This window comes from Bubalus bubalis, chromosome 21 (assembly GCF_019923935.1).
Source record: "Bubalus bubalis isolate 160015118507 breed Murrah chromosome 21, NDDB_SH_1, whole genome shotgun sequence".
Taxonomy (NCBI): Eukaryota; Metazoa; Chordata; class Mammalia; order Artiodactyla; family Bovidae; genus Bubalus; species Bubalus bubalis.
In genome coordinates, this window is record NC_059177.1 from 16,689,272 (window position 1) to 16,702,730 (window position 13,459).

Sequence of the window (13,459 nt, forward strand, 5' to 3'; positions counted from 1 at the left end):
ATTTCCTTTCTAAAAGTAGACATTTCGCTTGTACCTAATAAAACTCATAGTCTGCCATGGACTGCAGTTAAACTGTGTAGATGCTGGTATTTAAATAGACGGTAAGCATCACACCTGATTCAACACTGTATATTTTATTGGAGCATAAAGTCCCTACATAGTAAGTACTTGGTAAATGTCTGCTGAATGACCAAAGGATCCCCAGGATGAATGAGCTCAAAGTCCGAATATGGGAGCTCCAGCTTGAAAGCCACCTAGGCTTTGATCAAACAGCTACATCTGAAAGTTTTGTTCGATTAAGAATCCCACACATCAGATTTCTGTGGAAGAGGTGCACCCCGTCTCTAGCTCCTCTCCCCACCACAATCACAGCAGTCAGATAAAGTTGAGGAGTTTATTAGGGAAATATGAGAGGTAAAGACACCCCAAGTGACAGACAGAAAACTCTGAAAATGTCCCTTTTCAAGCCAAGTGGGGGCCTGGCCTTGACCTCCCCAAAAGGACAAGAAACTGGTGGGTTAGCAACAACATTCTCTGGCAGCCACCTCACCAGGGCATCTCAGCCAGGACTGCTTCCCACACCCAGCCAAAGGTGGGAATAAGACAAGGACTGTTTATAGAATCAATGCACAGGCAATGAGAGCTATAAGGAAAGACTGAGAGAGAGAGAGAGAGGTGGGGAGGACCTTGACAGAGTCCCAGGTTTTTGGCTCTCAGTGCCTCAAATGTGTTGACATGTAGTTCTACAGAACGTTACTGCAGAGGTAAAATGCCTAACAATGTTTCCGAGAGGGCCCCAGACTCCTCCCCACACGCCACATCACACTTCTGGGTGTGCATGGCAGAGCCCAAAGGCCACACTTTTGAAAAAAAGAAAAACAAGAATAAGCCCTGTTGTTCTTTAAGGAGAGAGGAAGGAGCTGAAGGCTGCTGGGGCCTTTTCCACGAGAGGCTGGCTGCTGTAAAAGCAAACTTCCCAGCAGCAGCATGGCACAGTCCTAGGTGAGGGTTTCACCTTTTGTCACCTGTCAAAGGAAAACTGACAATTAGATAAATTCAAAAGCAATAGAGGGTCTAAAATTTTATTAAATTTTTATATCTTAGTTAACTGGGGAGTGGTATAAAAAGGGGACAGCTTCGGAGTCCCAGAAAGCAGGTTTAAGTTCAGGCAAGGTACTTAACTTCTCTAAGCCTGTTTCTGCTCCCCAGTTTTTGCAGCAACAAGTGAGAATGTGTATTCTCTCTCACACAGCCACACCTGCCTCATGAGGACGCCTGGTGCCCGGCATACTCACCCTGGCTTCTATGTACTCTATTCTCCGCTCAAGAGCTGTCAATTTCTCATTTAGTGTTGCGAGTCTTGAGCGACAAGACATATCTGGCAAAAGAAGACAGACGTTCAGGATTAATGCCATTCCAGACACAGACACACGCCAGGCCCCTAAGATGAAGAGGAGGAATGCTGTATCATGCAAGGCACAAATGGGAGCGAGTGGGCAAAGCAAGGCAGTGGGAGGATAAGGTGAGAAGTATCTTAGGAACACAGCTGCTTAGGGAGGATCTGCTTAACCTCCTACCAAATGTGACAGGCAGAGAATACTGATCCCCCCAAGATGTCCAGACTTTAATCCCCAGAACCCACAAATACGTATCTCACAGGCAAAAGGACTTTGCAGATGTGGCTAAGGTGAAGGACCTTGAGATTCTGGATTACCCAGATGGACCCCATGTAATCACAAGTCCATAAACGTAGACATGAAAGGCACAAGAAAGGCAGAAGAAGGACAAGGGATGTGAGCAGGACTCAACCTGTCATCGAAGGCTCCAAAGATGGAAGGAGGAGGCCATGACCCAAGGGATGCAAGTGACCTTTAGAAGCTGGGCATAGTCCTTAGTTGACAACCAGCAAGGAAATACGGATCTTATTCTTACAGCTGCAAGAGAATGAGTTCTGCCCACAAGCTATGGGCAAGGAATCAGCTCCTCTCCTAGAGCCTCCAGCTGAGGAGGGAGGCTCTGGGCTGACACTGATTTCACCTCAGCAAACCACTGCTGGACTTCAGATGTACATGACTTAAGATAATAAATGTATGTGGTTTGTGCGACTACATTTGTGGTAATCTGTTATGGCAGCCATAGAAAATTTAAAAAAACTGATACACCAAGGCTGTACAGATGGCCACTTGATAATTAATGGGCAAACCAAGAGTTTCCAAGAGAGGGGAAATGACAAGAGGAAGAAAATAATCTCAATAGGGAAGAACAGTAGAGGTCAAGGAAGCAGCAGACCCTAGAAGGACAGAAGGTGTGGTGCTGCTGAGCTCGTGGAGGCCCTGCCACGCTGCTGCTCTTGGGGCATTTGATGACCCAACAGTCCCTGCACAGGCCTTTTGGAACAAGAGAAAACCTGGAGAGCATCAAAAACCCTGTGGGGCCTGCCTTCCATCTGCAAAAGGTTCCTTTTCTTCCTCTAACTTTTCCAGTCTCTATTATCACCTCGCCCAAAAGGAAACCTAGACTTGCTCTAAGATACCTTTTCCCCTACAAAACTTCTCAACAGAAATTACTTGACCGCTCTTCCTCCAACTGTTCTCCACATTCCAGGCACGCTAATTATTCCCACCCTCCTCCAACACTGATATTCAGGCATCACTCAATAATCCCCACTTCTGAAGTTCTACATATCTGCTCTCCAAGACAGTCTCCCACCCAGTGATTTAACACTTAGCTCACAATCCTCCCTTTCAACTCTTCCCTAGATGTTATGCAAAAGTACTTCAGCACCCAATTTAAGAAATCTCCCACACCCTGATTCTTGCCTCGACTTTCATTCCATCAAGTCCAAATCTTAACTCATCCTGCCTGTCTCAGCATTCTCCTTCAAGTCCATTCAAAGTGGACCTCTGAGAGGTCTTTGCCAAGTGGACATAATCCTCCCTCTTCTGTAAGGATTTGCCTATCCTGGACACTGTTCCTTCTTCCTTTAAATATTGGGTTTGTTTTTTTTTAAACACCAAAACCAGTCTTTATTGGGGTAAGCCAATTAACAATGTTGTGATAGTTTCACGTGAACAGTAAAGGGACTCAGCCATACAAATACATGTTCTTGGCAGGGGGGTGGTGTGTGTGTGTGTGTGTGTGTGTGTGTGTGTGTTTAATCTGCAAGTGCTGCTGCTTCTAATTCCCAGGCCCAACAGGACCTAATCTCTTTTCAGCCTGGTTTTTAGAAGCTCAAAGGCTATTCAGAATGAGCACGCATGTTATCACTGACAACCTGTCATTTCCCATAAAAAAAAAGTCATGGCCAAAATGAAAGGGTGGGGTGGTGAGAGGGAGGGTTCCTTCCTGGGTGGCTGTTCTGTTCCAGCTCTGTCAATCTGGTGATGAGTCAGAATCCAAGAACAACACTGTGTTACTGGCCTGCACAGATAAGCACTGCTGAAAATGTAACATGTTAAACTCTAGAAACTTCAGTCTTATTTCAGATTCCATTAAATAATACTGGTTCAAACAAAATATTGGGAAAGAACCTGGCAGCTGGACAAATTTGAAACCACAATGCATTTATATGTACATTATCATCAGACTGTAACTGAAAATGCCATGTGTCCTCATCAGGGTGTTTAACGGTGTGCATACATGACCACTGCTAACAAATGCCAGTTATCAAACAACTTCTCTGAACTCTTACTGCACATAACTTTAGCCTACAAAAATCAACATTGTCTTTCTCATAAGATCTTATTTCTCCAAAGTTGCTCAGTCATGTCTGATTCTTTGCAACCCTACTGACTGTAGCCTACCAAGCTCCTCTGTCCACTGGATTCTCCAGGCAAGAACACTGGAGTGGGTTGCCATTTCCTTCTCCAGGGGATCTCCCCAACCCAGGGCTCGAACCTAGGTCTCCCGCATTGCAGGCAGGAGACCTGAGCCACAAGGGAAGATTTTATTTCTCCAACAAAATTCTAAACCTTTTAGAAGTGGTTCTGTCCATTTATTCTTACTTATTCCTTTCTCACAGCATCTGACACACAGCTGGAGTCACAACAGGCAAGTAATATTTGTTGGCTAACTATTAAGAAAATGGAGATTTAAAAATAGCTACACACTCTGTTTTTTTGGTTACATGTCTCTGCATGTGTTCGCTTCAGAGTCAGGAAAAAAAGGTATAAAAATAAAAAGCTATCATTTGTAACAATCTATTTTTAGAAACTTCATCCATTCAAAGTACAGAATAGGCCTAGTGTTAGGATGCTTGTGGTACATCATGATGCGTGTGTCCTTAGGTCCCAGTGGTCCTCCCATGCTCAAAGAGAAAACCACAAATGGATCAAAACCCTACTCTCACCAGCCAGAATCACAGGGTAAAGCTGTTCAGAATCATTAGGTATCCTGGAAAAACAATTCCCTCTCCAAAGCACATGGCCTACAAGCCTATTATGGTGAGGGTGAGAACTGTAGGTTTGCTGCCATTTTCAAACAGCTATAGATGCCCCCTTAGAGGAAACACCTGCTAAACCTCTGTGCCACCAAATCACATCACACACATGATACAAGCCCCTTAGCCACACATCAGAATGGAGGAGTCATGCAAATGGCTTAGAATGGGAAAATACATCCCACATTCATTCATCCTGAGTCATCCAATGCCAAGACAATGTACTCATCTATCTTTATGATTTATCCAGTTTCTCAGCCTGTTGGTCTTTGTCTAAACTCTTATATCGTGATACCGTCAATCTTTGGGACCTTGCCTCAGGTATATCTAACTGCTAAGTCAAATTGCTTTACCCTTTAATTGTGCTTCCTAATTATTTCTACTTGTAATTAACTGTTCTTTTCTTTAAAAGGCCTAAATCCACTTTCTAAAATCTTAAAAAATCACCTAGTAATCGCTAATGTTAGGCCATTACCCCCACCTTAGAGGAAAATAATGGCCGAAGCCAAGGGAAGCCATTTCTTCCAGCTCCTGAAAGACTGGAATCCTGTGTGTCTATTTCCTTAGTCTAGGACTTGCTGGAAACTAAAAAAAAAAAAGAGAGAGAGAGAAAAGCCTGTTTTCTATCTGATAAAATGTAACTCACATGTATTTGATAAAATCTCACAGCAGCATTTATTTCCTTGCTTATATAGCAAGAAAAGAGACATTTCTCCTCCACAAATTCTAAGCTCAAATGCTTCAATTTTTGGTTAATTCCAAGACTCACCAACTAAAACTACAGTAACATGCCAAAAAGTTTTATGTCAGAGATGAATGCATGTTTATTATACGTTTATTCGTATGATTGAAAGAGAAAGTCACTCAGTCGTGTCCGACTCTTTGCAACCCCATGGACTGTATGTAGCTTGCCAGGCTCCTCTGTCCATGGAATTCTCCAGGCAAGAATACTGGAGTGGGTGTAGCCATTCCCTTCTCCAGAGGATCTTCCCAACCCCAGGAATCAGACTGGGGTCTCCCGCATTGCAGGTGGATTCTTTACCAACTGAGCCACTGGTGAAGCCCAAAAATACTGGAGTGGGCAGCCTATCCCTTCTCCAGGGGATCTTCCCGACTCAGGAATCAAACCAGGGTCTCCTGCATTGCAGGTAGATTAATATGATTAAATGCTCAGAAATGAAGTTATTACGTTATCTAGATACAAACTGGGGGAATTGAGACACTAGGTCACTTTTAATTATGAAAAACAGCCCCAGTTTAACTTATTTTAGATGCTTGATTTACTGAATTGACTTTCTTAATATTCTGTTAGGATATTCTCTGTCTACGTATCAGATATTAATGCCTACCATATAAATGAAGTCTTTTACTTCTGGTTTTAAAAGTAAAGGCTCTCAGGACTTCCCTGGTGGTCCGATGGCTAAGACTCTGTATTCCCAATGCAAGGAGCCCAGGTTCAATCCCTGGTCAGGGAACTAGACCCCACATGCCACAACCAAAGATCCCAGTTGCCTGAACAAAGGTCGAACAGCACAGCCAAATAAGTAAATATCTTTTAAAAAGTAAAAATTCTTTGTTAGTTATTTGTCCAACCACGTTCCACTGCCTCCCCAGTCTAAGCCAAAGTTTCAAAGATGCCATTCTGTCATCACTCTATCCCTCCCTGTGCATGGAATATTTTACCTGGTCCTTCCTCTGAGGAAAAGTTATGAGTATAAAGTGCCCTAAAGAACCCTCGTAATAGTTCATCTCTCTAGGGAAGCAGAAGAGACAATCAGGAGAACTAACACTGGAAGAGTTTGCATAGAACTTTAAAAAATAATTTCAGGATACATGAGCTCTATGATTTCTTGACTACCATTTTCCTATTACAACCATTACAGGAAGTTATACGTGTGAATTTGTGTCACTGATAAAAAATTTATCCTATTCTTGTCTCTGATTAATACTAACATCCCTCCCATTCCCTGAGTGAGGAAATCCACCACCCCAAGACACCTTGTATGTAAATATATTAAAACATAAACAATATTCTGCTTTGTTCTGAAGCTGTCATTATTTCATCTTCAAGACAGAAATTCTTTAAAGGCAGGAAAATGATGCTTTCTCCCCCACCGAGCCTAAGAGACAGCCTTGTACTCAAGACTTAGTCTCTCTTGCAGATGCCTTCTGATCAAACTTTTGCTCTGTCCTTAGACTCCTTAGGATGTGTCAGGTTCTCCAGCTAGAAAATAATTCCTTTTGAAATCTTTTCTTATACATCATTGACCCCTCCTTAATCTTAACCATTTAACACTGCTGAAACAATGGACCAGAAGCACACCAGTTGGAAAAATGTCATTCCCACTCCTTGTGATGACATAGAAAGTCTACCAAGTGCTCAGTTCTGTCAAAGAAACACTTGAAGAACTGGAAGTAGGGGTCTCCGCTACAGGCTTGCTGTCCAGAAGGGTGTGCGACAAAGCGGAAAGAATTTAAGACTGTCACGAGTAGGCTAATGCCTAGGAAAGATTTTTCTAGAAGCAGAACACCCACTGTCGGTTTCATACTAGCAACGCAGAGATGTCCATGGCGTGACAAGATGTGGACCTTACTTTGCCCTCATCTGCTCCCACTCAGCACAGGACAAGAAGGGACTGACAGGAGGGGCCGGAGGGGCGACTAGAAGGCTCGACCAGAAAGGAGATGGGACACCTCTAGAGTCTTTACAGGGCAGTGACAAGATCATGCTGCATCTGAGCGCCAAGTGGGAACTGGAAACGAAGCACAGAGGAGGAAGGGAGGCGACTGAAGAGAAGAAAAGGCGCAGACGAAGGACGGGGTTGCCAGGACATGTCCGGGAAAAGGAAAGACTCGATAATGGATCCGGGGTAAAGGCAAAGCTGCCGATGAGCTCAGTCTGGGGCAGGATAACCGCGCCTCCCCCCCCTCCCCTCCAGGGACTGTCCAGTGGAGCCCGGGGTCAGGGCGAGAGGGGGAAGGTGCGGCCTGAAGGAGGAAGCGAAAATCAGCAGGAGCCTAGGGCACTCAAGACTCCCCTTCAAAGCTTCTCAGCGCCCTCGCTCAGCGGGCTTCCCTCTTCCCAGCCTCCCCCTGCTCGCCCGCTGACCGAATGAGTTGAGAAAGTCTGCGATTTTCTTGATGCTGCTGGTGATGACCTCAATGTACTCCCGGTTCGCCCAGTCCTGGTGAATCTCCCGCTGCACCGGATCCTCTTGTCCCGCCATGGCTGCTGCCTGAGGAAGCGCGACTGCGCAGGCGCCTCGACCCTCCAGGCCTCCAGGGCGCCTGCGCCGCTCTCCCACACCCTTGCCTGGGTACCCACGAATCCCAGGGCCTTGTGGCGCGCCTGCGCACTGTCAAGTCCTCGGTGGCGTCTTCGCTTTGCTCCCACGCCCCTGAACAGACCCGCCCCAAGCCGACGAGGAAAATAGAGTGCGCAGATACAAAGATCCCCCTCAAATACCCACCTCCGTCTCTGGCGGTTATGGTCGTTGGGCGGGGGGCGGCGCATGGGTCCACATTCACCCCTTCTCTCAAGTGCTTCAAAGTAAGCTTGCGAGCTGTGTCCAAACCAAGCTGGGCATAGCCAATTAAACCACACTAAATACAAATCATTTTTAGAATGCCTTTTAAACAACAGAACATGATGTGCCACTTTGCAATTATCAAGTGAACAAACGTTATTTTTTTCAGTTTTGAAGAGGCTGAGGGGAAATCGGTAAACGTCGCAATTAGCTGATCACACTGTAAACTGACAGTCTCTTCAGAAGGAAATTTGTAAAATTGTAAGCAAGAGCTGTACACATTTTCAAAGTTTTTGAATTATTTAACAAAATTATTGAAAAAAAAAAACACTTGCAGCGCAAAGGTGTTCTTTGAGATAATCTGTTTTTTAAAAATCTCAACAATTGGGGAATGGCTATTGATATAGCCACTCAGAGCAGTATTATGCAGTCATTTAAATGCTAATCAGGAAAAATATTATGGCAGCATAACACAGATGATAAACTGAAACGGAAAACAAAATACACTTTAAAAAAAATTGCAACTATGCAAAATTATTCAAGAGGAAAATAAAAATAAACTTACTGGGGTAAAAAGTGGTAAGTTAAAATCATTTTAGTCTCTTCCAAGATTCATCATTCTCTGTCCCTTTCCCCTCTCTGCCACCAACCTTCTCCAACTCTCTCCACTTATCTCTCCTTCCACAAGGACACACATACACACAGTGGGCATCTGACAATTCTTGACAAGTCCCTCAAGACTATTTGGTCTTCCAAACCAGTATCTCAGCCTGACCCATCCCAGAGATGCCCAGTCTCTCCCCTTCAGCTTCACCTAGAGTCACACAAACCTGACAGCTGTTTGCGCTGTGTTCCGTCGGTTCACAAAGTGCATGGGCGGTTTTCTGGGTAAGGGAAGCGCAGGTGGGCCATTAGTTAATTCTTCCTACAAATACTGCACCCTACCAGGCATTGTGATAGTCAGGCACTGTGGATATAAGAGTCAACTGGGTAGACCTCCCTTCCCCCGGCCTTAAAGAGTAATTGTTTGCAATGAAGTTTAAAAGTAGCCAAATCACTCTTTTACTAAGGTGAAAGTGTCAGTTTTTTAGCTTTCTGAGAATGAGAATCTTCCTTTTTGAAGTTTAACAGAAAGCAAAGTTTTTGGTTGGGAAGTCAAGGAGAGAGTTATCTTTCTCCATCTTGACAGGGGAACACCTGTCCGGGTCCTTGCACTGGGATTATTCAATGCAGCCACAAAAGCCTTCAGAACTCTGGGTAACTCAGAGCAGGGTTTAAAGGGTAGCGCTAACCTTTTAATACTAACCACAGCTCCCCCTCCCCTGACATTTATGCAGGCAGGTTCCTGGCCAGTCTTTGAAATGGGCTCCGTAGTCCTCTTTGACCAGATAGATCAAAGGCACATCGCTGTGGCAAGGTGGGGAAGAGGCGGAGGGGAACAGAATTCGGTTCAGCACTCCTGAAGGCTGAATCCCGGACCAGGTGTTCCAGTGAGATGGGGGCTCCGAGCGAACGGGGCGCTTCGATCCCCGCCCCCTCACCGCGGCCCTTCCGCGGTTCGGGCTCTCCCCGCTCCCCCACAACCCCTCCCACCCCGCTGCCATGGTCCTGGGTCACAAAGGTTGTTGCCAAGCACCCGGTGGAGAAGATGCGGCCAGGGAACAGCAGCCGCCACTCTGGAGCGTGAGGCCCGCGGAGTTCAGCAGGTGAGACCACGGCCCGGATGGTGGGACCGGGCCCGGGTTCCCACCACCACCTCCGCCTCGGCCAGATCCGTCTGGCCCCTGCCCCGGGGTAGGGAGGGGGAGTCTGCTCCTCTCAGGGCAGCTCCAGCCCCTCGGGATCACAGTTCATAAGGACCTCAGCTGCACTTTGACGCTGTCTTCCCCGTTCCCAGGTGCGGAAATGAAGGGACTGGGTTTCTTGACATGGGAGGAAGGGAATGAAGGGAAAACCTTTGGGGCTAGGAGCAGGTGTTCCCTACCTGGGAGCTCTTAGAGCAGCTTGAACAGACTGACTAGGTTCAAATCCTCCTGAAGTGGATGATGGAGACTCGTGGCTGGTAGGAGCGAGCGGTGAACTAGCTTTATTTGATCCTTATGTAAAAGTGGTGGAAGGGACCTGGGGTCAGACGTCCTCTTTCACCCCATGTTGGTTCTGCTGAGTATTTCGGCTGGATATTGATCAAGTCTTTTCCCTCTGGCCCTATATCCTCTCAAGAGACAAGGAAGGGCTCCTGGATTTTTTTTTTTTTTTCCGTATCATACATTCAGAGTTAACACTCTCCACCCCTACCTTGTCTTGATGGGGTACCAGAGCAGCCCTGATCCTGGATGTGTGCTCTTAGGGTCAGAAGGCTGTTTCACAGCTGTTTCAAACAGATAACTATCCCTTGGTTGTCACTTTCTCATCCTAAGGCAGTCCACGTATTTGAACACAGTATGCACAAGAGCTTGCATACCTCAGGAGAAACATTCCCAGCTGGAGGAAATCAACAAATCTTCTTTCTACTAACCACTGTCAGAGGCAGGGCTTCTGTTTCAAATGTCACCAACAATTCTCTTTTCAAAACAAACTTCACTGTCTCACAAACTATGGTGAGGGTGTCAAACTTCTCCTGGGCCATTACTGGGTGGGATGGGATCCCATTTGCTGCTACCTTTGTGGAAGAATAGTGAAGATACAGAGAAATACACTTGACTAGAAAGAAAAGGGTCTGCCATGCCCCTTATCATAGTAGGTAGGTGCTGAATAAATGTTACATCTCTCTTGAATTCAGTGAAATCCTTTATATACTGACAATTTTAAAGTAGAAAGATGGAAAGTCTAAATTCTACTTGGGTAAATTTTGAGTTAGCAACATATCCTCGACGCCTTTTCCTTTATCTTCAAAGAAGAAAGGAAAAAATCTCAACCAGTGGGTCTTTCACAGATAAAAAAACAAAAACAAAAACAAAACATACCCAGTGAAGTGAAAGTCACTTAGTCATGTCTGACTCTTTGTGACTCTCTAATTCTGTATAGTCCATGGAATTCTCCTGGCCAGAACACTGGAGTGGGTAGCCATTCCCCTCTCCAGTGGATCTTCCCAACCAAGGCTTCGAACCCAGGTTTCCTTCATTGCAGATGGATCATTTACCAGCTAAGCCACCAGGGAAGCCCAAGAATACTGGAATAGGTAGCCTATTCATTCTCCAGCAGATCTTCCCGACCCAGGAATTGAACCAGGGTCTCCTGCATTACAGGCAGATTCTTTACCAGCTGAGTTACCAGGGAAGCCCAAAAAACACATACATAGGAGAACCAGAAAAATCTTTAAAAACTAAAAAAGGACTGGTCTTGGGAACTTTTTCCCCTCCTGCCTTGTGTAATTCCTCTGAGGTGGTGTGTAAGTACCTCAGGGCTCTGAGAGAGCTGGTCACGTGTCAAAAGGGGTTCTGACTGTCCATAATTAAGAATAGTAAAAGCTGAAGTTCCTTAAAGAAAAAGCATAAGTTCTCAAACTGTAAGGTGCATCAGACTCCCTTGGAGGGTTTGTTTAAGTGCAGAATGCAAGGGACCCAAGAATCTGCATTTCTTCCATGTTTCCACAGGATGCTTAAGGCGCCAGTCCCAGAATCATACTTTGAGAACCAACGGTATAAAGTACATGTGATTTAGTCACAAATATCTGGTGAGACAGGCCTTTCTGAGCACCCATCCACAAATAATGTCTCACCATGGACTGCCAGCAGCCTCTGCCACCTGAGAGGCACAGATTCTGTCTTTAGCAGTCATCAACACAGCACAGATCCTAATACCAAACAGGGCTACTCTTTTGGACAAATCCATTTCCTCATCTGTACCATGGGTAAAAACCTACCTTCAGAGGCTTGTGATTAGGTTTAATAAAGTACACACAGCAGTTACCAGATTCAATACTTGTCACTATCCTCTACTGCCCTTTATAGAATTACTTGTATCCTAACAAAGTACTGGAATCTGTGTTCATGAGAACTACAGAGTAAGGTAAAGTTAATACTGAGACAGAGATGTGAATTTGAACAGCCCTACCCTCACCAAAAGCATGCTAGGGAAATTCCATGTTCTGATTCCTCTCCTCTAGGACTGTCAATGGCAGGATACCAGCTCTGGTCACCATGGACCCCACTGGATGAGAGCTTCCAATGGCTGCGGCATACAACACCTACCCCTTCTTCCAAGCACCCCTTTAGGGCTTCCCCCTGCTTCCCACATACCCCTTCTGACCTTGAAGTGCAGCTGTGCTTTCAAGAGGTCACTCTAGTCCTAGACAGCCCTTTCCTGGAGCCTGGGGTGAGTCCCAAGTTGCCCTGTCACACATCAGAGCTCCGAACCATGAACAACAAGAAAGGGCTGGTCAGGAAGCCTCAGCCTGTCCGCCTCAGTGGAGTGGATTCTGTCTTTGGCAGGGTCATCACAGCTCAGCCACCAAAGTGGACTGGGACCTTCAGAGTTTCAGACAAGTCAGCCTTTTGCAAAATCATTAGCCGGGAGCACCAGTGGCCCACTGGACTTAAGGAACCTCAGATTCAGATGACAGTGACCATGTGCAAACAGATGTTACGCTCCATCCTCTTGCTGTATGCAACATACAAGAAGTGTACCTTTGCCTTGCAACATTCCAAGTAAAGGGTCCCATTTGATTCCTGTTCCTCACACCATGTCTTTCGCTATGTGCCTGAAGCTTACATAGAGCTGTCCCTGTAAAGGAAACTGCTTGTCCCAGCTATTTTGCTTTCCAGTCAGGCGGTGACAATTCAGGAGCCCCTCTCCTCCCTTTCCCTCCAAAAATGGGCCAGTGACAGAGCAAGGGAGGAGACCATTTCCACTGTAAAGCTGAACAACCATTTGAAAGAGAGTCAAACTAGCACTGACATGTACCATGTGATAAAGAACCATTAAACCATATATACCAATGAGCCTACTGTGACCTCATTTCAACACTAAAACCACAATGAGGTGGAGAAACAAAGAATGTCAAGGAAGGAAATTATGGATTCCTATGTACATGAGGATGAAGGGGTCAAAAATGTGTATATAGGTCAATGATTAACCTCCCCACCAAAAAACAACATAAAAACCTAACCAGCCACACCCTAACATTACTGGAGAGTATGAAAGTAGGTAGAAATATTAACAAATATTAAATATTAACAGTCTGGCACTGAAATAAGAGCAGAAGACATGAAGAGTTCCCCATTTTAGCTGAAGTGTATGCTTAATGTTCTATTTTTAATCAACTACAAGCCATTTTGTAGTATTCTTATAACTAGATTATAGGTATAACAGAATAATGTGGAAATAAAATTTATGCAAAGTTAACAGGAGTTGGATGCTGCCCTTTTCACCTTTGTCTTATATGTCTACATAACCACCAAAAAATTTAAAATGCAGCCAAATGTTTGACTTTCTTTGAGCACTAAAAGAAATCTGTAACTCCTCCAAAAAGATCACAAATGTGTTTTCATGTCAA

The 13,459-nt window shown here is 45.2% G+C and overlaps 2 protein-coding genes across 3 annotated transcripts; one reads left to right on the forward strand and one right to left on the reverse strand.

Annotated features, from left to right (window-relative positions):
* Positions 1–380: 380 nt before the first annotated feature.
* Positions 381–7,718, reverse strand: BRK1 (BRICK1 subunit of SCAR/WAVE actin nucleating complex). The gene is made up of 3 exons (XM_006070696.4): positions 7,548–7,718; positions 1,296–1,378; positions 381–1,025 (listed from the first exon to the last, which is right to left on the reverse strand). The coding sequence occupies exons 1-3, from the start codon at positions 7,663–7,665 to the stop codon at positions 999–1,001; spliced, it is 228 nt and encodes a 75-aa protein (XP_006070758.1). The 5' UTR covers positions 7,666–7,718; the 3' UTR covers positions 381–998.
* Positions 7,719–8,796: 1,078 nt separating this feature from the next.
* On the forward strand, positions 8,797–12,905 carry FANCD2OS (FANCD2 opposite strand). 2 transcript variants are annotated; one of them, XM_006070697.3, is made up of 3 exons: positions 8,797–9,035; positions 9,303–9,671; positions 12,071–12,905. In XM_006070697.3, exon 3 carries the CDS (start codon positions 12,079–12,081, stop codon positions 12,613–12,615), a length of 537 nt encoding a protein of 178 aa, XP_006070759.1. In that variant the 5' UTR covers positions 8,797–9,035; positions 9,303–9,671; positions 12,071–12,078; the 3' UTR covers positions 12,616–12,905. The 2 variants fall into 2 exon arrangements, with proteins under 2 accessions (XP_006070759.1, XP_025128348.1); XM_025272563.1 differs by lacking the exons at positions 8,797–9,035; positions 9,303–9,671 and adding an exon at positions 9,678–9,862.
* Positions 12,906–13,459: the final 554 nt, after the last annotated feature.